Raw genomic sequence first — 24,578 nt, 5'->3', positions numbered from 1 at the left:
CCTATATGCAGCAAAAATTTATTTTCTTGGATATTAATGTATTAGTTACTGTCATGACCTGATGCTGATTTCTTCTGGTTTCACTGATTTCTTCACTGAAAGTTTGTTCCTTTCATATCTAATCTGAGACTCCATTATTTCTTCATTTCCATTCTGCAGTTCTTGACTGATGTGGCTGCTATGGTTACATTCCTGGGTCTTTTTCTGCAACTACAACTGGGATACCTTCCCCTGTCCTTACTCCAGAGGTTCCACTGTGTGCAGATGCTTCTTACTGTGAGCCAGAACAAAACCACTTCCTCACTGTCCTTCACATGGGCACTGCCATATCCAACCAGTAAAGCAAAGTGCTAATGCTGGTTCCTGCTCTTCCAGAGGTCCAGTCCAGTTTTCCTTGTTGAGCAGTCCCGTCTCTTTCCTCCCAGGCTTCTTTCATTGTATTCTAATGTCAGTGTGAGGGAGGGAGTTTCTTGTGTTTACAACTCATGCATGAACCTTGCTGTGTTAGACATGTCATATCTGGAAAACTCTGGAGGGGAGGTGTGCTGAGTGAGGAAATTCAGTTCCTGCTGATTGATCAATATGATTATGTCATAGGCCATGGAGAGACATTGCAAAAGATTTGAACAGAGGTCAAACATGTGCAAGGAATAAACCTGAGCAGCACAGATTTTCATTATATTGTCATTTTTGGTTATATTGGTGCATGTCATAGTGCCCCCCATACATATTTTGAGTTCAGAGGTGTGTCTGTTTGCCCTGCCTATTCTCTTAAAACTGCATTCCATTGTTCTCTTCTCTTCACTCCACTTGCTGTTGCTTTAAGAAACTCAGAAACAATATATGGATGATTAAAATTCACAAGTACATCTAGACATCTAATGGACACAGCAAGTGATATTTACTTTGAAACTAAATTCTCATTATATAATCCATGTTTCCCAAAAGGGACATTACATTTGGTCTCCTTTGTTTTTTCATGGTTCCAATTCCATTATCTGAGTCATAGTATTTCAAAATGTGGTAAGTTTAAACCAAAAGAATTAATGATTGCTGCATGCCACATTTATTGGGTAAAGAGCCAAGATAGAGATCTAGGAGTTGCTACTTGATGATGTGTTTTAAGCACTAGGTCATTTAATCAGTACATTGGCAGTTTTGAATGGGGGGTGGTGGTCACTACTGTTAAGTGATATTTGTGGAGCAAACACAAGGGCATGGGAGTGGGAAGATACAAGCAATGCTCAGGTAACATTAAAATCACAACATATGGACCAGAAAACTTGCAAGGCTAACATGTTTGTCAAAGGCTCCACTCACACTAATACATCTCATGCTGTGGATCTGGAGGTGAACACCAGCCTCACTTCCCAGAGCGGTCCTGCTCTCTCTGCTTCTTCCTCCCATACTTCACTGCAGGGAGCCAGACACAAATCCACAAGAGGAGGAAACTCCATGCATGGGTTCCGGGAATTCTTTCGCCTAGACTTCTGGGAAATGTAGTATGTGGCACTGTGACATCACGGGGAGCCATCCAGGAAATCCCAATCAGGCTTTCTGTGTCGACACACGTGCTTCTTCTTCAAAGTTCGGCTAGAGTTCTGACCTGCTGTGCATTCCTGTTGCGTCTCTGACATGGAGGTTGGTCCAGGGTGCAGCGCAGCCTGAGGCACTGTGCGGGGTTCAGTGGTCCGTCTTGGAGAAAGAGGAACTGGGCTGGGTGGGAGGGCGGAAGAAGCTGCCTTGGAGGTGCTGTGCTGAACTGACGGGGTCACGTGAGGTTGCAGGTCAGGGCTGGGGAGAGGGCGATAGGGACTGTGCCTTGAGTGACAGTTTCCTTAGGATGTCCCCTGCAGCCCGAGTCCACCTTGGGCTTCTGGACAGGAGAGCTGCCTGGTAGCGCGGAGTAGGTGATAGTGCAAAGTCCAGGATTGCAAACTAATGATGGTCAGCTGACTGCATGCTCCTGAGGTGGAGCTGGGAGCTCAGTGAGCAGCTTTGGTGAGGAAGCATGCTTCTCTAGCTGAACCGTTCTCACATGGACGCTGTCAGATTTCTCAGAATCTGTAGAGCAAACGGGGTCTGGTCCTTCCTGAACTCTGTAGACGGCCTAGTGTAATGGTCTTGAGGTTTTGATCGTGCTCATTGTCTCTGCCAGTTAAATAAGTAAGAGGAAAATTTTGAGGCGAAACCAAGGTCTCAGGTGGGAAATTCTGGAAGCAGCCGTCAGATCTGCCAGAATCAGCTGCTATAGAAAAGCTTTGACTGGGGCTGAGAGAACACACAAACACCCACACACACAAAGGGACTGTCTGCAGGAAAAAAGGAACTGGAGAAGCTGACTCCAGGCCTCACCTTAAGGGCTGTGTTTTCTTAACTTTGAAAGGTCTTCCATCTCTTCTATAGGGTGGACTACAGTGGTTGTTGTGTCAACAGGTCTTGATCTTGTCTTGAAGTGTTGAGCTAGTCCATAAGCAGGATGTCTAGGAACAGATGAAAAACTCATGGCCTTGGGTTCCAGTGCCAGGCTTTTTTGTCAATTCAGCAGGGTGAGGAAGAACTCACAGACTGTGTGTATTCATGTGACAATAAACAGACCTGTGATAGAAAAGAAACTTCAGTCTGTTGTACTCAGAATCCCCCAAATACCACCAAGAGACCAAATCCAATGCAAAAGCAAGGTGGTCTTGGGGTCTACAAACTACATAGGAACAAACTCAGGATTGGTTTGTGTGAGTGGCCATCATGTTAGTAACTTTTTATTGGCTAGGATTAGTTAGGGGTTACAGTTACCCATTTTTGGAGAGGCCTGGACAAGTCCCAAGCTTTGTCCTTTAGCAGACATGGAGGTTGGCTGGCCTAGCAAGAACTGACTGTGGGACCTGATTCAAGTGCGTCCTATCTCCCTGTCCTTGCTGGCAGGGGCATCAGTGATTAATTGTCTTTTGTTCATGACCCTCTCAGAACCTGCTTGCTCAAGTCTCGGGAAACTGAAATTGAGGCCTGATCTCTGAGAGGAGACTGGGCAGCCTGTTATAGCACATGCTTGGTCCTGTCAGGTCTACTGATGGCACATCCATGTCATCTCTGCATTTGTGACGGGGAGGCAGGACCTCTGGTCATCCTCTGCTTTATAGCAAATTCAAAGCCAGAGTAAGTCAGAAAACATTTAGACATGCTTCAAGGTCATGAGAAATACTTTCTATGTTCATTTCATGTTTCTTACAGTAAGTGCCGTGACAAATCCATGCAATCAGCACTTTACTGACTTAAGAACTACTTGTGGTTAACGTCTGTTCACACATTCCATGTATAATTTAAACTTTTTTCATTATCATGCTTTTGTTATAGGTATTAAAATTTGGTGATTATGTACTTGCTCTCATTTACTCTGTGAGGAAGAATTCCTCTTTGCCTGGCTTAAATATTCCTCCCTATATGTAGTGATTGTTCATTCTTTTTGGATATTAATCTCTGTTTGTCACTGTCATGACCTGATGCTGATTTCTCCTGGTTTCACTGACTTCTTCCAGTTTGCTCCTTTCATATCTAATCTGAGACTCCATTATTTCTTCATTTCCATTCTGCAGTTCTTGACTGATGTGGCTGCTGTGGTTACATTCCTGGGTCTTTTCCTGCAGCTGCAGCTGGGATGCCTTCCCCTGTCCTTACACCAGAGGTTCCACTGTGTGCAGATGCTTCTTACAGTGAGCCAGGACAAAACCACTTCCTCCCTGTCCTTCACATGGGCACTGCCATATCCAACCAGTAAAGCAAAGTGCTCATGCTGGTTCCTGCTCTTCACAGGTCCAGTCCAGTTCCCCTTGTTGAGCAGTCCTGTCTCTTTCCTCCCAGGCTCCTTTCATTGCATTCTAATGTCAGTGTGAGGGAGGGAGTTCCTTGTGTTTACAACTCATGCATGAGCCTTGCTGTGTTAGACATGTCATATCTGGAAAACTCTGGAGGGGAGGTGTGCTGGGTGAGGACATTCAGTTCCTGTTGATCAAACTATATGATTATATAGAGTCCATGGAGAGTTAGTGCATAAGATTTGAACAGGGTCAAACACATGCAAGGAGTAAACCTGTGGTGCACAGATTTTCATTACATTGTCATTTTTGGTTATATTGGTGCATGTCATAGTGTCCTTCGTAGTCATTATTAAACACAGGAACATATTTTGAGTTATAAGGTGTGTGTGAATGCATGCCCACCTTCTTGAAAATCTGCATTCCATTGTTCTCTGTGGCAGGGTCCTGTGCTGTTGTTCCCTTTGGGGGAGGGGGCCAAGTAGGCTCAGAGTCAAACCACACAGACTCTGGGAGGATGTCCAAACAAGCTCAGTTTATTCAGGAAGAGGTAAACCTTATATACCCTCCACCCTACCCTGGGGGGAAGTCTGATGAATATGCATCTGCTGGTGTGGCATGGCTGCCTCTCATTGGTCCAGGTCATCTCCAGATCATGTTTCAGCTGCTGTTGCTAAGGTCCTTAGGCAGACATAGGTTGACTCTCAGAAAGTTTCTTTTTCACTTGTTTGGGCCGGCTGGCCCTCAAGCCTGTTAGGAAGGAGTCATCCCACAGTTCTCTTCTTTGCGTTATCTATATGAAATCAGATGTATGAGAGCACATGTCCCAAAACTATTGGCTACGATCCACTTACTGGTCCTTCAAGGAGACTTAGAAGAAATAGGTGGACTATTAAAATCCATACATCCATCTAGAAATCTAATGTAAAATGCCAAGCTTGGGATAATTGTAGCTAGAGAGTTTCTCTCCAGCTCCCGCCAAACCCCGCCAGTCCTGGAGCCCACTTATAAAATAAACACACCGACCCTTATATAATTTAAACTGCTCGGCCATTAGCTCAGGCCTACCATTGTCTAGCTCTTACTCTTATACTCAGCCCATTTCTGTTCATCTATATGTCACCATGTGTTCCATGGCTTTACCTGCTGCCTTTACATGATGCTCCCTTGATGGCAGGCTGGTGTCTCCCCCCTCTGCCTTCCTGTCCTTTCCTCTCTCCTCTCTGTTAGTCCTGCCTATACTTCCTGCCTAGCTACTGGCCAATCCGTGTTTTATTTATCAAACAATCATCCACAGCAGATAATATTGTGAAATTTATATTATTATTATGTAATTCCTGTTTCCAAAGGAGATACTACAATTGGTCTCCCATATTTTTCATGGTTTATTCTACTTTCTGAATCATATAATTGCAAGACATGTTGGCTTAATTAATAGCAAATATTAATGAGTCATGCCACACATATGCAAGTATAGAGCCTGGATGGAGACCTAGGAGTTGGTACTTGATGGTGTGTATAGTGTGTATTTTAAACACTATGTCCGTTGACCAGGACATAGGCTGCTCTGAATGGAGGGTCACTACTGTTAGGAACCTGATCAGGAATCCCATTCTCTCTTTGCATCTGGCTTGGACTTCCCACCACATCTTCTGCTAGTCTTCAGTTTTCTCTGAAAAGGTATCTCTGAGGAATACTGACAGGAGATGCAGGAGTTCCTAATGTATCTACTCTGTCCATTCTGTTATTCTAGGCTTGACTCTAGGTCAGTCTCTATTCAAGCGGACTACAGATTTCTGCCTCAAAATTATGGTGAGAATTGTAGCATGAATCTTAAAAAGTCTTATTAATAAAACAAATTCAGGGCCTGGTATTGGGGTGAATGCTGGAAGATCAGAGAAGCAGAACAAGCCACAGCTACCTCACCTCGCCAGTTCCTCAGCTGGTCCTGTTTCTTCAGACTGGAAGCCTCTGAGTCCTCATCCAGAATGAATCTCAGCTGAACTGTGTTGCTCCAAAGCCTGAAAGCTTAACCAGCCAAAAGCTTCTAGTTTCTGGTCTTCACGCCTTATATATCTTTCTGTTTTGCCATCACTCCCTGGGATTAAAGGCTCACTTCTTGGGATTAAAGGCATGTGTCACCATGCCTGGCTGTTTCCAGTGTGGCCTTGAACTCACAGAGATCCAGAGGGATTTCTACCTCTGGAATGCTAGGATTAATGGTGTGAGTGACACCATTTTCTAGCCTTTGTATCTAGTGTTCTGTCTCTGACCCCAGATAAATTTATTAGCGAGCACAATATGTTGGGGAACACAATACCACCACAGAGAATGTTAGCAATTTTTAATGAACGACACTTTGCCCACCTCAGACCAGACATTATTTGCATTTCTTCTTCATAGAAAGTGAATTTTGCCAGGCTCACATTCTCTTGAAATGGTTGCCATTAGTTTTACTGGATAAAATTCCTACTAAATGCTATCCAGTTTACAGGTGCACTGCCCTCCACTGACAGCATCTCATAAGAGATTGGCCTAAAGACAGTAGATGCTTCCTCATGGAATGGTAGTAGACAGTGCTGGGCAACACAGACAGTGATCCTTGCAGTTAGTTCTCCATTGGGGACCTACAATATTTCTCTTACAGAAGTATGTTTCCATCTTCACTGTGCTCAGGGCTCTTTCCATTCTCCACAGTGACTATTTTTCCCTGCTCTTGGTGATCATATAAATAAGAAGAGTCATATCCGAGGTTTTTTCCCCTTCCTTGTGAAGGTAACAACATGCTCTACTAGCTACGAAGAAGCTTTCACATAGTTCACTTGTTTTTTTTCTTTGAGAAATTACTGGGTGTTCTAGTCACCGATTTTCTTCAGTTAGGTGGTGACCTGGAGATGTGTTGTCCCAGTTGCTAATTAACTCTGCCCTTTATTTAAGGACATTATTTGTGTGGTCACTCTTTACAGAGTATATGTTTCTGCTGTACTAAAGGTCTTGTGACAATAGCTACTCCCTCCTCACAATGCTGACACAAGACTCAGGGGATTAAAGCTCGATCTGACCTGAAGGTTTCCTGCCTAAAGGTAAGTTTCCTTAGTTCTGGAAGATGCTTTGCAAGTTCCAAGGGAGAGAAACAATAAATAGTCCTGCTTAGTTGTTATGTTCATGAACCAAAACAATGGCCAGTATGGCATGATATCTCTAAAGGTGCCACAGTGCCTCTCACAACTTGGCCTTAGCAGCAGCTGTCAAAGGGACTTAGAGGGGACAGGAGACCTACATAATGCTTGGAGCTGCCTCTGATGACTTGTTAGGTCTTAAATCGTAGAGGAGAACACACTAATGCCACTAAACTGTCATAATCCATAACTGCACTCCAAGTACTTCTCCTTAGACCCACACTGAGTGTAGCTGTCATTGCTCATCAAAGGTGCTTCTTTCTGGAGCACAGAGAACATTCCAGAAACTAAAACTTACAAAATGCATAAATCTATTGTCTTGTGGTGCTGTGACCCAAAAGATACCCTGCACCACATTCCTGCACATAAGGCTCAGGGAATATCTCTGCACAGAGGTCATATTGATTATGAGAGCCAGGGGTCCAGGAAGTCTGCTGTGAGGTTGTGCCTTCTAGAAAGTGAAGGGAAGCTGCACCCATGATATCCCAACAACATGGCTGCCTGAACAAGCCCTGAACAATGACAGTGGCACAAGATCCCCTGCAGGGGGCAGTCTGCTGGGTAAGCATCCAAGTGTAGGCACCTGAGAACTGCTGAGAGAGGGAGAATTAGTGTTTCCAGGATGAGAGCACTCACTGTTCATCCACTAACAAGTGGTCAGTCCTCAAAACTTACACAAGGGAACACTAAACAGAATCAGCCGTTCATGTTTATATAGTTATGTATATATGCTCTCTGTGTGTAAAACAATAATAATTAGAGAAGAATAAGCTTCATATTTGAAATGGACTATAGGGGGACATGAGAGAAGTTGCAGTGAGAAGTTAGAGGGGAAATGACATACTTATATTTTAATTCAGTAACTTTTCAGAGAAAAAATACAATCTCGCCAATTGTGACAATATCGGTGAAACTGGAAGTTATTTCAGGCAGATAAAGGTAAATAACACATGATCTCAGTATGTTAAATGTAATGAATTGAAACTCATATAAGATAGAGCTATGTTAAACATACAGAATCATAACGGACAGAAGTTGGAGATGCAATGATTTTTCTATTGACCAGTGACCTCAGGAAGCCAACACTTAGGGACTTCCTTCCTTGTTGTGGAGTATTAGTTGAACATTGCAAAGAGGTTTTGCATTTGTATACAGAATATTTCTTTAACTGTGTGAAGATGTGTTGCATTTGTTTACCTTGCCTGCCTAAGGTACCTGATTCCTCTAATAAAACCTAGATGGGCAATAGCTATGCAGGAGGTAGAGGTAGGACTTCAGGGCAAAGAGTAAGAGGAGAAATGTAGGAGACAGAGACAGAGGGAGTTGCCAGGGGCCAGCCAGACTCAGAGGAAACAGGAAAGCAGGACATACAGAATGAAAGAAAAGTAAAGGCCCAAAGGCAAAACGTAGATGAATAGAAACAGGCTAAATGAAGTTATAAGAGCTAGTGGGACAAGCATAAGCTAAAGGCCAAGCTTTCATTAATAAGAAGTTTCCATGTCATTACTTGGGAGCTGGTTTGTGTCCCAAAGAAAAATGTCAGCTACACTTCCTGAACAGTGAATGCTCTGGGACAGTGTGATAGGAGGGAGAAGCCCCCAGTACTGTTGTCCCGAGTGCTGGGTGTCTGTAAGCATTATGTAGGGTACATTTCAGAAGCCCGGAAGATAGTGTTTAAGGACCATACCATAACTGAGAAAGAGGATCCAAAGGTTAACCATGAAATTATTACAAAATACCTCATTACTATATAAGTACCTGTTATTCCCTGTATTGATACAAAGAAAAATTAATTTGTGACTTTTCCGATAGGTCATTCTGGGACTTTACTCAATAAAATATGAAAAACATAAATTTTAAAATTAGAAAAATTTGAAATAAAAAATAGCAGGAGCAATTATATTTCTCAGCTTCAGCACAGAGATGCACAGGTGTCACATGTGCAAAACATGCTCTAGGAATACCGCAAACACCTCAATCAACACCTGTCAGAGAAAAGATAGCAAGGGAAAAACGACAAAAAGGTCAAGTGATGTGTATTCTATATTAAATTCTCAACAGCGTTGTTAGTCCTGTACTTGCCTGTTTTCTCACATGATCGGATACTTAAATGACATTCAGTCTGAGTTCCTCCCCTGCCTGCTCCTTCTCATGTCCCTTGTCACCATCATTTGCACCATTAGTAAATCTGTAGAAATCCTGAAACCCAGATGACAGCCCGAGCTGCTGCATCAGACTCTGTATTTTCATTTCACTTCACATTCGTGATTGTGCTTATCAACTGTTGAGAAATTCCTTCTCCCCCACCATGACTTCCTCCTGTGAGAAATGTGTGTATGTGTGGTGTATAGTAGCATATGGCACTAAATGCATGTTCCATGTGTGTGTTCATTCTACATTTCTGTCTTAAATAGATCATGTGCAACTTGGCTTATTGGATGTTTTACCTTGTCTTTACTTGAAGATGGGTTCAGTGTGAGATCATGTGACCACTTCAGTCATATTACTCACCTATTTAAGAAACATTTCCAGCTCTCTATCATCCTGGGCAAAATCTAGATTTGTGTCCACAAGCACATGATGCCTGTGTTAGGGTTTCTCTTGCTGTGATAAAGACCACGATTATAGACAGTTTGGAGAAGAAAGGGTTTATTTTAGACTACAACTTCAGGTAACTGTCCATCACCAAGGGAAGTCAAGGCAGGAAGCTGAGGCAAGAACTGGAGCAGAGGCCACAGAAGAACACTGCTTACTGACTTGTCCAACCTGCTTTCCTACACCATATAAACTGCCTGCCCAGGACAAGTACCACCCATAATGGGCTGTGCTATGTCATATCAATCGGTAATTAAGAAAATGCCCATTAGGCTTGGCTACAGGACAGTCCTAGGGAGGCCTTTTCTTAATTATGTTTCTTTCTTCTGAAATGACCCTAACTAGTGTCAAGTTGACAGGAGAACATCCAGCCCAATGCATCTTGGTATTTATATTACATTATTCATGGTTTTAATTACATTAAAGTGTGGTATCATTCATTGATCTTTATTCCAGGAAATGCTGTCCTTCTGGGATGTGGCCATTGAGTTCTCTGCAGAAGAGAGGGAATGCCTGGAGCCTGTTCAGTGGAATTTGTACAAGGATGTGATGTTGGAGAATTACAGCCACCTTGTGTTCCTTGGTGAGGCTCTCATCCATAGTGAATTCTTATTTCACCATCAACTGTAGCTTCCTCACTTTGTATGGTATCTCATGGGAGAATTTCAACAGTCATTTTCATATCCTTTGTTTTCAGAAAAATCAGGGGGATTGCTCTATTAAAAATCATTTCAGGACTGGTGAGATGGCTCAGTTGTTAAGAGCGTTGACTGCTCTTGTAGAGGATTGGGGTTCAATTTCCAGCATGCATGTGGCAGCTTACAACTAACTGTAATCCCAAGATCTCACACCCTCATATGTTCTATTTTGATTGTGTTCTGACAAATAAAGCTTGCTTGGAGTCAGAGGGTGATGCTAACTACTAGCTGGTCATAGAGGCTCAGAGGCTTATATAAAGATGGACCAGAAGTGATAAGTCGGGACTGAGACAGGATTTGAGCCCTTTTGGATCAAGGAACAGAATATGTAGGAAGTAACTGTGTCTGCTCCTCTGCTTGTCTGATCTTGCAGGTTTTTCTCGCAATATCTTACTTCCTTTTCTTTATTAATAAAGATTAACTTGATTAACATTTATCCACATAAGACAAAAGTGCAGGTAAAACACTAATGTGTATATAAAATTAAAATTAAAAAAAAATATCATTACACTGTTTTTCTCTTTTTGTGTTTAACATTTCTGTGTTGGACATATGTTTCCTTCACTCTAGTGGGACTCTTAGAAATTCGATGGCATGAGACCTCAAGTACACTTGTTAATTAAAGTGTTTCTCTATTCAGTTTTTTTTTTTTTTTAAATTTTATTTATTTATCATATATACAGTGAATGTTCAGCCTGCAGGACAGAAGAGGGCACCATATCTCATTGTAGATGGTTGTGAGCCACCATGTGGTTGCTGGGAATTGAACTCAGGACCTCTGGAAGAACAGCCAGTGCTCTTAACCTCTGAGCCATCTCTCCAGCCCTCTCTATTCAGTTTTAATGTTTTTTTTTCCTTTAAATGAAACTCAGAATCTAGATGTTGTAAATTCCTTTATGTAGTGTAGTGATTCTGTCAGAAAACATTTAAGGAACTGATTGTCTGCAATCATTTATTTCATCATCTCTTTCCTTATAAGCCATGTACTGGAAGGCGCATGTCAATTCCAAGTAAAAGAACACACAAACTATCTTGTTCCCTTTTTCTACAAACAGGTCTTGCTGTGTCTAAGCCACACCTCGTGACACTTTTGGAGCAAAGACAAGAATCTTCAGATGTGAAGAGACAAGCAGCAGCCAACATGCAGCCCGGTGTGTAGGAATGAAGGGTTTGGGGGAGGAGTTGAGGTCCAAATATCCCACAGAAAGGCAAGCTTTTCCATTACCCTGGAACATGACACTGTGGGAATCATTCTTTAGGTCTCTCCTTCATGTCTTTGTTGTCAAAGCTCATCTCTGAGAAGTTTATGATGGTTTAAGTCTGTTTTTTATTTCTTTTCTTCTTTACTAAGAAATTTCCTATTCATTTTACATACCAGCCACAGATTCCCCTCACCTCCCTCCTCCCATTCTCCAGCCTTTCCCCTCATACCAACTCCCGTTCCCACCTCCTCCAAGGTAAGGCCTCCTGTGGGGAGTCAGCAGAGCCTGATACACTCCGTTCAGGTAGGTCCATGCCCTTCCCTCCTGGATCAAGGCTGTGTAAAGTGTCCCACTGTAGGCAGTGGGCTCCCAGCTTAACTCTCTTAAGCTTTGTGATTCTGCAACTACTACTCAGTTGCTATGCTTCTATTTAAAGTGACTTCCAAGGTTTTTCTTTTTGTTGATTCTTTTTTTGTAGTATAAGACTCAGAGAAAGAGAACTCAGTGCTGGTCAGACTAAGAGTTATTTATTAGCAGAGGTTAAGGGTAGATTTTGCCAGAAAGATCTCTGTACCAAAGTGAGCATGATTGGGTTTATTAAGCCAGACCAACAATTCCATCGCAGAGAAGCAGGAGGGGCAGAAGGCTCAACAGTTCTGTTGAATAGAACAATTTGGGGGTAGGGAGCAGTTGGAGAAAACTCAGACAATCTGAGTCACTTTGGATAGTTTGTTCCCCACTGATCTTAGGGAAGAGTCAGAGCATTAATAGTGTAGAAGGGGATGGATTCGGCCATTAGAAGCTGTTTGGTTTTTTTCAATACTTTTACCACCAGTAGGTTCAGCAGGGCCTGACCATCAGACCTAGGAAGACAAGGACAGGATGAGTTACAGGGACTTACACTTGATTCAGGGATGCCCATGAAACTAGTTCTGGGTACAGTGATTGTGTGCCTCTCTCTCATGCCTCTCTTTCACTGTGTTGTAAGGCTCCATGGTTTTTTGAAGTTTTTTTTTTGTTTTTTCAAGTTAATATATTTTTTGGTATATTAGGTCTAACTGTTATTTGGACATAGTCCCAGTCACAACTTGTTAGAGAAATTAGAAACTTTTATACATAAATCTGATGTTCCCAGATACATCAGAGCTAGTAACATGCTTTGTTTCAGATCCAGTCAGGATAGCCACTGTGGCTAGTCCTATAGCAAGCATTATGGCTATTATTACCATGAGTCCAATGGGATGAAGAGATCTTGTAGTCCCTTCTTCTCCAGGTCCTCTGTTGATTCTCAGACTTCCTCCAACTGTATATTTTCATTTACCCCCAGATTTGTAATGGGAGCATGGCTTAGGAGTGCAGGTGGTTTTTTTTTTTTTTTTTTTGGTCAGGACCATGATCAGCTCTGTCCACCAGCCATTCCCAATAACAACTCAGAGACTTAATATTAATTATAAATGCTCAGCTGATTGCTTAGGCTTATTAATAACTAGCTCTTACATTTGAAATTAACTCATATGTCTTATTTATATTCTGCCATGTGGTGGCACCTTTTCTTCATATGGCCTATTTATTTCTGTCTCCTCTGCATCCTGGTGACTCCTCTGACTCTCCCCTTCCACTTCCCATCATTCTCTCTGCCCTGAAGATCCTGCCAAGCCATGGGCCAATCAGCTTTTTATTAACAATGAGTGTTTTATTAACATCTTCACAATGTGCAGAAGGATTATTCAACAGCATTTCCCCCTTTTGGTCTAATTAAAGGGGATTTTAATTTTAACATAGTAAAACTATGTATAACAATAACAGTTTTCAAGTAAGGATTACAGTTACAATGTCCAGTCCATTTGTATTTGGCAAATTTAGAGAAAATATTTTATTATCTATCTTATCTTTGTGAGTCAAAAAAGTTTTATATCTAATTTACCTTTTATCATAACTAAGGAAAATTTTAAGTCTAATTATTTAGTTTTTAACTCAATCAAAGACTCTAGAAGGGTGAAGTGTTGCCTAATGACAGGGACATCTGCTTGGACAGTCACTCAAAGTTTTTCTGTAATGTTGGGGCATTTATTTTTGGCCTACAGGCCTAGAATATCTGACAGACAGTTTTGAGAAGCAGGGAGTTTTGAAGGGCTGTGCTACCTTGTCTTGGCAAAGGTTGGCAGTCACTTTCTTTATGTCCTGCTGGCCTAGTTTGGACAGTATACTGTCAGCAATTGGGGCAAGGGCAATTCATTTGTCCAAAAGGGTAGCTTTTGCCATAAAGAAAGTAAACTCCATATGGAGTTTCCTCAATGTCCATCATCTTCTTTGAAGTAAATTGGTGCTGTTAGGAACAGACATGTTTTTCTGTCTAGAAAACCTATGTTATTAAAACATCTTAAATGACATATACTGTAGGTCTTTGAAGTGTTTGAAGATGGTCTGTCTATCCAAATACATCTGTTTATGACCTTGAAAATATACCTAACATGACTATAAGTTTGATTATTATAGATGACTAACTACTAACCTGTATTTTTAATTATACATTACATTTTTAAATGAGCTGCATAAACACAATAACCCAAACAAGAGTAGAAACGTACATATAGTATAAAAAATTAACTTTCAATTTGTATCAATAAACTAAAATTCATACCAATGTAAAATATTTTGAGATTAATGCTTGTCTTTTGGCTTAAAGTAGATTCAATAATCTACCCTTTTATCTTATCATTTCTATATCATATCAGGTTCTTTCCTTTAGAAGAGATCTTTGAATTTAACTCTTTCATTTAGACTTTTTTTCCCACTAAGACCAATCACATCTTGTAACCAGTCCCCCTTAAATGATAATAAACATCCATAACCCATATTTTGGAAATGTGGGTGTTGTTCTTTGGACTACTTCCTGTTGTCTGTGGGCACTGGTATCTTTGGGGAAACATTGAGAAAATCAGGATAATTGTTAGGTCTTGGCTGGAGTAGTCTGTAACGCTGGATCATCTCAGCCAGCAGCCTTGAAACTGTTTTTGATTCAGAATTCTAAGCAAACTGCAATAGAGGTTCACTGAGATGTCTGATCATCTGGACCATTCATTTTTATCGGTGTGTCTCCTTGTTCTGAAAATACATAAACAGATTATTTATAGACTTTATGTAAATTATGTTGTTGTTGAATTCTAACTTTAAGCCATGGTGGTCCAATAAAATATAGGAGGTTACTCCATTTTTTTATATCTGTTGAGATTTGCTTTGTTCCTGAGTATGTGGTAAATTTTAGAGAAGGTTCCATGGGGTGCTGAGAAGAAAATATATTGTTTTTTGTTTGGGTGGAATGTTCTATAGATGTCTATAAGTTCATTTGACTCATAACAACTGTTAGTTCCCTTATTTCTCAGTTAAGTTTCTGTCTGGTAGATCTGTTCATTTGTGAGAGTAGGGTGTTGAAGTCTCCCACTAGTAGTGTGTGGGCTTTGATGTGCAAATTAAGCTTTAGTAATGTTTCTCTTAAATATATTGGTGCCCTTGTATCTGGGCCATATATGTTCAGAATTGAGCCTTCATCTTGATGGATTTCTCCTGTGATGAACATGTAATGTTCTTCCCAATCTCTTTTGATTGATTTTAGTTTGAAGTCTATTTGGTTAGACATTACAAGAGCTACACCAGCTTGCTTCTTAAGACCATTTGATTGGAAAGACTTTTCCCAGCCTTTTACTCTGAAGTAGTGTCTGTCTTTGAATTTGAGCTGTGTTTCTGGTATGCAGCAGAAGGATGGATCCTGTTTTTGTATCCATTCTGTTAGCCTGTGTTTTTTTATAGGAAAATTGAGTCTATTGATATTAAGGGATATTAATGACCAGTGATTTTTAATTCCTGTTATTTTTTGATGGTATTTCCCTTCTTTGGGATTTGCTGCTGTGGGATTATCTATTGCCTGTATTTTCATGGGTGCATCTAACTTCCTTAGGTTGGAATTTTCCTTCTAGTGCTTTCTGTAAGGCTGGATTTGTGGATAAGTATTGTTTAAATCTGGTTTTGCCTTAGAGTATCTGGTGTACTCTGTCTTTGGTGATTGAAATTTTTGCATGGTATAGTAGTCTGGGCTGGCATCTGTGATCTTAATGTCTGCATTACATCTGTCCAGGACCTTTTGACTTTCAGAGTCTCCATTGAAAAGCTGGGTGTTATTCTGATGTGTCTGCCTGTATAAGTCACTTGGCCTTTTTCCTTTGCTGCTCTTAATATTCTTATTTTTTTTCTGTATTTATTCTGTATGTTTAGTGGTTTGATTATTATGTGGTGAGGGGATTTTTTTTTTGGGGGGGGAGGGTCCAGTCTATTTGGTGTTCTGTAGGCTTATTGTATCTTCATAGGCATTTCCTTCTTTAGGTTAGGAAAATTTTCTTGTATGATTTTGTTAAATATATTTTCTGTGCATTTGAGCTGGTATTCTTCTCCTTCTTCTATCCCTCCTATTCTTAGGTTTGGTCTTTTCATGGTGTCCCAGATTTCCTGGACGTTTTGTGTTATAACTTTTTTGGCTTTAATGTTTTCTTTTACTGATGAATCTATTTCCTCTACCATATCTTCAACACCAGAGATTCTCTCTTCCATCTCTGGCATTCTGTTGGTTATGCTTGCGTCTGTAGTTCCTGTTCATTTACCCAATTTTCCACTTCCAGCATTGCCTTGGTTTGTGTTTTGTTTATTGCCTCTATTTCAATGTTCAAGTCTTGAACTGTTAACCTTCACCTGTTTGATTGCTTTTTCTTGGTTTTCTTGGCTTTCTTTAAGGGATTTATTGATTTCTTCTAATTTTTTGTTTGCCTTTTCCTCAATTTCTTTAAGGGAATTTTTCATTTCCTCTTTAAAGGCCTGTATCACCTTCACAAAATTATTTTTAAGGTTCTTTCCTTCTGCTTCTTCAATGTTGTGAGGTTCAGGTCTTGCTGTTGTAGAACCACTAGGTTCTGGTGGTGCCATATGGCTCTTTATGCTGTATTCTTGCACTGGTGTCTACCAGTCTCCTCCTCCAGTTGGTGCAAGAGGTGTCTGTGTCTGAAGGAACTGCTCTTGATCCAATCTGTGCTGGCTGTGTCTGTGTCTCAGGGGGCCACTCTTGGTCCAATCAGAACTCTTGGTGCAATCAAGCTGGTAGATTCTGTGTCTCAGGGAGCTGCTGAGGTCACAGGGAGATGGGTGAGTTTGGGGGGAGGGAGTTGTTCTTGTAGATTGCCGAGTCCCCTGGGGGATATAGGTAGGGAGATCTGCCCACTGGAGTCTTCCCTAGTGGCCTGCAATGAGTGGGGTTGGGGGTGGAGTCATGGTTGTTCCCTGGGGCCTAGGTCCTAGAGACAGAACTTTCTGACTGGGAGAAGAGTCACTCACCTCTTGGTCCAATCAGAGCTGGTGGATTCTGTGTCTCAGGGAGTCAATGAGGTTGAAGGGAGATGGCTGGGTTTGTGGGAGGGAGTGATGTTGTAGAATACAGGGTCTGATGGGGGGTGTTGGTGGGGAGATGTGCTTGCCTGGGTCTTCCCTGCTGGCAGGCAACTGGGGCAGCAATGGATGGGGATGAGGGGGGTGGGCAAAAGTTGTGCTGCAGAGCCTAGGTGCTAGAGATAGGACTGTCCAGCAGGGAGAAGAGTCACTCACCTCTTGGTCCAGTCAGAGCTGGGGGATTCTGTTTTATTTTTTTTTCTCATCAATGTAAAACATACCATTCTAAATTTTTCAGTTATAAATTTAATCTTTTTGTGGACCATCTACTTCTTGTGCAGCATATCTTTTGTACCTTCCAAAATAATACTCTGTGTAGAGGATAAAAATGTTCTATTTAAACAATGGCTCAAATCCATACAGTCACAATTACCTTTCTCTTTTTCACAGCTTGGTTACTTTATAATTTTAGGGTTGTCTGGCCATATAACATCTCTATTGTTTAATGGGTTTATTTCTCTTAGTAAAATGCCCTTACAACTTCCTTAGGTATTAAACTTTGAATAAATATGCCATTATGCCTAGGTTCTTTTTGGTCATGCCCTTATTCTAGGAGAAGTTTCGGTTATTTCTACCTACAATATTTTACCATTTATTCTTAGTGCCTATAGGTTTTGATATGCTTCAATATATATGAGTAAATGTTTCCTTTTAAAAAGATAAGCATTGTAAGTATGAGGAATATTTCCTAGCCTTTGTTCATATCTCAACTTTTGCTCAACAGGAACAAAACCCAATGATTATAACATTTACAAAGCCATTGACTGTAACTCACTAATTATGCAACGCCAGAGAATTCATACAAGGGAGAAACCCTACAAGTGTGAAGAATGTGGTAAGGGCCTAAGTTCTCATAAAGCACTTTCCATACACAAGAGACTTCATACTGGAGAAAAGTCCTACATGTGTATAGAATGTCATAAGACCTTCAATACTCACGCATCACTTTTTATACACCAGAAAAACCATACTGATGAAAAAACCTATAAGTGTGAAGAATGTGGCAAATTATTTTATTATCCTTCAATGCTGAAGCAACATCAAAGAATCCATTCTGGAGAGAAACCCTACAAGTGTGAAAAATGTGGCAAAGCTTTTTATGATCCTTCATTCCTGAAGCATCATCAAAGAATCCATTCTGAAGAGAAACCATGCAAGTGTGAAGAGTGTGGCAAATGTTTTTACTCACTTTCATACCTTAAACAACATCAAATAGTTCACTCCAAAGACAATTTCTGCAAGTGTGAGGAGTGTGGCAAAAGGTTTTCCCATTATGCAACCCTTCAGAAACATCGTACAATTCATAACGGAAAGAGACCATACAAGTGTGAGGAATGTAACAAAACCTTTCTTTACCACTCAGGACTTAAGAACCACAAGGTATTTCATACGGGAGAGAAACCATACAAGTGTGAAAAGTGTGGCAAATGTGTTTGCTCAGCTTCATCCCTTAGACGACATCAAATAATTCACTTTGAAGACAACCCTTACAAGTGTGAAGAGTGTGGCAGATGTTTTTACTCATATTTATCACTTAGAGGACATCAAATTATCCATTCTGAAGTCAATCCTTATACCTGTGTACAATGTGGCAAACGATATTCCTGTTCTAGGGATCTTCAGGAACATCAAACACTTCATACTGGAGAAAAACTATACAAGTGTGAAGAATGTGGCAAAGCCTTTCATTATCACTCAGGCTTTAGAAGACACAAGAGAGTTCATACAGGAGAGAAACCCTTTAAGTGTGAAGAATGTCACAAAGCCTTTTGGTATCACTCAGGCCTTAAGAGACACAAGAGAGTTCATACAGAAGAGAAACCCTAAAAGTGTGAAGAGTATGAGATGGTTCTTTTCATCTTCATCTCTTAGACAACATAAAAAAGAAAAAGAAATTCATTCTAAAGATAATCCCTAAAATTGTGGGAAATGTGACAAAGACTTTGTTAATCTTTATATCCTTTCTCAACACATGATATAGTTCATAGGGGAGAGAAATCCTACAAATGTCTTAAAAACTTTACTTCAACCCTTAAAACACATCAAATGATTCATTCTGACTACAAACTCCATGAGTGTGTGAAGTGTGGTAAAATCTTTACTAACAATTCTCATCTTATCCAACTCAAATGAATCTGTAATAGAGAATATTAAGTTAATTATTTTGAATATTAACATGAACATCTAACTTCCAATAGCAAAAATGCTAAGCATATCATCAGAGAAGAGTAGAGATTTCTCTTTGCTGTAACATCCAACAGTTTGTTCAAGCAATATGTTTGAAACATGCCTTGATTAATGAATCTCTTTCTTCTATAACTATAAATATTCTCTGAAACCTTTACCATGCCCTAACTTTGTCCATTGGGTGCCTGGAGTCTGAGATCTGGGATGTGGCATAGTTACTGTTGTTTTTCCCAGTGGAGTCATCCAAGCTCCTGTAATATCTCCCCTTGGTGTGTAAGAATCTCTGTCTCTCTGAGCTAGCAGGTTTTCACGCAGTATCTGGCTCCTGAGTTCTTATTGGTAAAATAAAAGGATAATGACTTAGTTAAAACTACAGGAAGGCTCTTCCAGTCTAAGGCCTCAGCAGCAAGGCAGCAGCTACAGCTGAAGAGATAAAATCATCAGCTGAGGCAGAGATGGCATCAGGTGCAGCTGCTGTGCCTCAGATAAAAAACAACAGTGCCCATAGAGCAATAATGGCAGGAAAGTTATGAGAGCAACCAATCACTTTCTGATTGGATTTAAAGCTTATCCACAAACAGTAACTAATGTGACATTAATTTGGTGATATACATATATATTTTTGCCTGGCTAGGTGGTAAGCCCTGGGGAAAATTTAATGCTGTTATTGTAATAAGTAGATAATAACTAAATGAACTCTAGTTCTCATCTTTATTTCAGAGAGTCGGGATCCCACATTCTCATCTTTATCCCACAGAGTCAGGAACCCAAGTTCTCATCTTATCCCAGAGTCAGGCATCTCTCAACACCCACCAGAAAATATTAATTGTGTAGTAGATGGAGAATAATACAAAAACACACATTGGTCAAAGTGTAGAGAATATTAGCCTGTGGAGGACCTAAATCTAAAAGTGTCATACATGTCACACATTTTAAAAGAGGTCCCGTACACACATCTAAAGCCAAAAGTCAGAGAATACTGAGGGAAAAGAGTTAGAAACAATGTCAGAGGCAGATATAGTAGATGTGTGCAGTGAGACAGTAGGAATGTTAAAACATGTCTAGAGGCTGGAGTTGGCTCAGAGATTAAGAGCACTGACTGCTCTTCCAGAGGTCCCCAGTTCAATTCCCAGTAACCATGTGGTGTCTCACCACCATCTATAATGAGATATGGTGCCCTCTTCTGGCATGCAGATAGACAGACAGAACACTGTATACATAAAAAATGAATCTTTAAAAAATTATAGAACAGTGAAACATTGCTAGAAAAGTTAGTACCATTTCATGCTTGAGCACACTGTGGCTATTATTTCCTGGAGAACACTTACACAGGCTAAACCCCACCATACAATAAGCATGGTTGCATAAGGGCCTCACTGTATGTCACTCATACTGTGGAGGAGCTACTGACAATTGATGGCTCCTAAGAGAGACAGTCAATCTGATAGGCTTCCAGGTTCTAGTCAACTGTCCTACACCCCTACACATGGAGGGAGCACTAAGGGGAATGAAGAAATAGTAAATAAAAAGCCCACCAAGGTGGGAGAGTAAAGTGTTTTTAAGTAAGGGTAAGAAGCAATAGGTGAAGGAATGTGTAGATTTGAATAAAACATGTAGCAGGAATCTTAGAAGGTTCTTATTAATAAAATCAAACCTCAGCCAGGTATTGGGGTGAATACTGGAAGATCAGAGAGACAGAACAAGCCACAGCTAACCTCACCTGGCCAACTTCTCAGCTGATCTTGTTTCCTCAGACTGGAAGCCTCTCAGTCCTCATCCCAAATAAATCTCAGCTGAACTGTGCTGCTCCAAAGCCTGAAAGCTTAACCAGCCAAATGCTTAACCAGCCAAATGCTTAACCAGCCAAATGCTTCTAGTTTCTGGTCCTCACACCTTATATACCTTTCTGCTTTCTACCATCACTCCCTGGGATTAACGGCTCGCTTTCTGGGATTAAAGGCGTGAGTCACCATGCTTGGCTGTATCCTTGAACACATGGATTTCTGCCTCTGGAATGCTAGGATTAAAGGCGTGTGCTACCACTGCCTATCCTCTATGTTTAATATTGTGGCTGTTCTGTCTCTGACTCCAGATAAGTTTATTAGGGTGCACAATATTTTGGTGAACACAATACCACCTCAAAAACATTTAACATTCATGTATTAAATTCTCTCTAAATATCATTTTAAACCTTGTTGGTTTGGGATATGTCCAAACTTGACCTGTTTTAGCAGTGATTATAGCACATGAATCTGGCTGTCATAAAGTTTACAGAGGGTCAGCATCTTACTGGGAAGGCATCATGAGAAATCAAGTGAGTGGACTCATAGAAGGGCTCAGATGTGAGGACTAAAGAGCCCTATATCCTACCCTCCCCCGGTCTATATAGCCTCCATGATTCTATGGGTTGCAGTCTGATTGTTTGATGACTGTAGCTTATAATAAGTTTTGGTTTTACTCAATTACTGAGCAAGCCTCAATGAAACATTTCACTATTAAGATAAAATTTTATACTGTATCAAGTTGATAATAGAAAAATAAATGAATTAATTAATAAAAAAAGAGCCCTATATCAATGTAACCTCAGGAAAGAGACAGGGATCGCTTTGCAGAGATGAGATACAGCCAGACTCACCTTGTATCTTCACTTGGCTTTGCCATGAGCACTGTGGGAGCCCATTTCCAGGTTCCTCATGGCTTTACCCAGCAGCTCTGCATAGAGAGGATGATTAGGACTACGGCCTCAGTGCAGGTGTCTGAGATGGTCTGCACTTGGCTGTGCTGGGGGAGGAGGTCTTTTGCTCTACCCCTTGGCGTCTCTATAAATACCCTAGGGCAGAGATGATCCTGGCCCATTGAAATAGGTTCCAGACCTTCTTGAGGCTATCCTATATTTTGTATCTGTTTATCTCTACACTCTAAATCCTTCTATTTAATATTTCTTTCTGCTTTCACTCAAGAAAACTCTGGGGAACTGTGGGGTTGGTGGGTAGCCACCCCACAGAGTACAACAGAGTGATGATGAACAGTGGCCTCACCACCTTCCCTTATCTCCCTTCTCCATCCATAGTGGTCACAGTTATTTGTCATTATGAAAGTTAGGGAAGGAATGTAACTGTCAAATGAACTTGGTGGATAGAAAGTTACAACACATCACATACCTTCTATCATTGTATTATTCTAAGAAGCTTATTAACATGTAAATGCCATATGCTCATTAGAGAAAACAAATGAATAACCCTCTAGATTGCATGGCAAAGATAGTCTATGCTTCCAGCTTTAATTTTCATCATAGATAATAACAAAGAAAGGCTGCTGTGTGGGAAGGTTCTGTTTTTTAAAATGCCTAAGATGTAGTCAGCAATACACCTTGAACAAGAGTCAGGTTTGCTATGTGTATGTGAGTCAATGTTTTCTTCCTGCTTGGAGTCTCTGGAGACCTAGTTATTAATTTCTTCAGAACACAGAGGGAGATTTCCTTATGAATGGAAATTACTTTAATGGATATACATTTGTTCTACAAGAGAATGATGTTTTAGAGTTACAGTCTGTGGGGAAAGCTTCTCAAGGTACGAGTTCATGTGAGAAATATAACAAAGACACACTGTCAGGAGTAAATAGTTTAGCAGAGACATGCACAGGAGTTAATAATACAGCAAAGGCTCACACACTTAGGAGTAGACGGAATAGCAGAGACAGACACACTCAGGAGTAAATACTATAGCAGAAACCTACAATCTCAGGATTAAATAGTACAGCAGGGACTCATAATCTCAGCTAGTATTTCTCATTTCTCTCTTTAATTTTAAACCCCATTATTTTGAAAGTAAAAAGTATTCATATATGAAAATTAACAATACCTGAAAACTACAGTGTTGTGGAATGTTATTTTAACTAGGCAAAGATCTGCTTCTGGTGTGGACTCTTACTTTAACTGAGTAAAGGTGTGTTACATTTGTTTCTGCTTCCTTGTTAACCATGTAAAAATGTGTTGCATTTGTTTCACCTTGCCTGTCTAAGGCACCTGATTGGTCTAATAAAAAGCTGAATGGCCAATTCCTAGGTAGTAGAGGGATAGGTGAGACTCACAGGCAGGGAGTATAAATAAGAAGAGAAATCTAAGATGGAGGAAAAGGAGAAGAGAACAAAGAAGAGGGGAACACCCCGGGGCCAGAAGTCAGGCAGCTTCCAGACAGCCGTGGAGACAGCAGGAAAGCAAGATACACAGAAAAATGGGTAAAGAGCTGCGAAGCAAAACGTACATGAAAAGAAACAGGTTAAGTTATAAGAGCTAGCAAGAAATGAGCCTAAGCTAAGGCCAAGCATTTATAACTAGTAAGTCTCCATGTTATGATTTGGGAGCTGGTTGGTGGCCCGAGAGATAGCCTGTTACACTACACAGATCATGAACTTCTGTGCAGTTAGGAGGTACACTCAGAACAAACTCTTTGAGGCATTCACATTGGATTTTTCACTGTCTTCACTGAATGTATTTTATGCACTTATACACCCTGAAAACTAAAATCCACAACAGAGTTGGAAATTGAAAATCAGTTATCTTATGTTCTTTTTGACAACCCATGTTCATTACCTGCTTTAAATCTTCCTCATCCCCTAATATTTAATGCTTATTCTCTTTTCTACTTAGTATACCCACATATACATTTCTTCACATATATACATATATTACTGTCTATACTAACCATATCAGGGAGAACAAGCAGTGTATTTCTTCATATGACTGTGTGATCTCAACTTACATACATTACATGTCCATCGATTTTTCTGTAAATTTTGTGATTCTCCATTTATAGAGTTAAATAGTATCATCCTCTTTCTGTGTGTATAATAAACATATACATTTATATTTAGCAATTTATGTTTTTTTATTAAAATTTTTTTATTCATTTCAAAAACCAAGCACAGATCCCCCTCTTATCCCTCCTCCCACTGCCCTACTCCGTGCCTCCCCCACCCTCCCATCCTGTCCTCCAAAATGATAAAGCCTTTACCCAACTTATTTTCTATTGATATGTTCATGGACATGTACATTGATTCAGGTTCTTTAAAATTGAGAATTTACAAGCAATAAACAAGAGGTACAAATATCTCTATGTTAAGGTGTGAGGTTCCCTGAGCATAGCCCAGGACTGAAACAGTGGGGACAGTGCAGGGACGTGGGCCCTGGTTCCAGTGATGTGAGATCATGATGGGTGTGAGGTGCTGACTTGTGAGGTTCCAGCTGTCACTGCAGCACTCATAGTCTATGCTATGGTGGTCATGGAAGCTACTTTGGGTCTGTGGCTCTAACCACAGACTGCACTGCATCTGAAGTTTGTATCTGTCTCCAGCAGGCACATAGGCTCCAAGACGTGACCAAAGATTTGACTCCATGTGGTCACCTGGCTGCCTAGTGAGCAG

At 40.6% G+C, this 24,578-nt stretch overlaps 1 protein-coding gene and 1 long non-coding RNA gene across 2 annotated transcripts; one reads left to right on the top strand and one right to left on the bottom strand.

The window, feature by feature from the left end:
* Positions 1–1,467: 1,467 nt before the first annotated feature.
* On the top strand, positions 1,468–23,051 carry LOC131921396 (zinc finger protein 728-like). The gene is made up of 4 exons (XM_059276086.1): positions 1,468–1,641; positions 10,040–10,166; positions 11,337–11,432; positions 17,695–23,051. The coding sequence occupies exons 1-4, from the start codon at positions 1,636–1,638 to the stop codon at positions 18,795–18,797; spliced, it is 1,332 nt and encodes a 443-aa protein (XP_059132069.1). The 5' UTR covers positions 1,468–1,635; the 3' UTR covers positions 18,798–23,051.
* On the bottom strand, positions 12,063–21,876 carry LOC131921398 (uncharacterized). The gene is made up of 4 exons (XR_009381995.1): positions 21,793–21,876; positions 20,878–20,972; positions 17,127–17,281; positions 12,063–12,346 (listed from the first exon to the last, which is right to left on the bottom strand). It is a non-coding gene; the product is annotated as an uncharacterized LOC131921398 (long non-coding RNA).
* Positions 23,052–24,578: the final 1,527 nt, after the last annotated feature.

This window comes from Peromyscus eremicus, chromosome 11 (assembly GCF_949786415.1).
Source record: "Peromyscus eremicus chromosome 11, PerEre_H2_v1, whole genome shotgun sequence".
In the NCBI taxonomy this organism is placed as follows: domain Eukaryota; kingdom Metazoa; phylum Chordata; class Mammalia; order Rodentia; family Cricetidae; genus Peromyscus; species Peromyscus eremicus.
The sequence above is the reverse complement of the archived record's forward strand: the minus strand, read 5'-3'. Positions and strand labels throughout refer to the sequence as shown.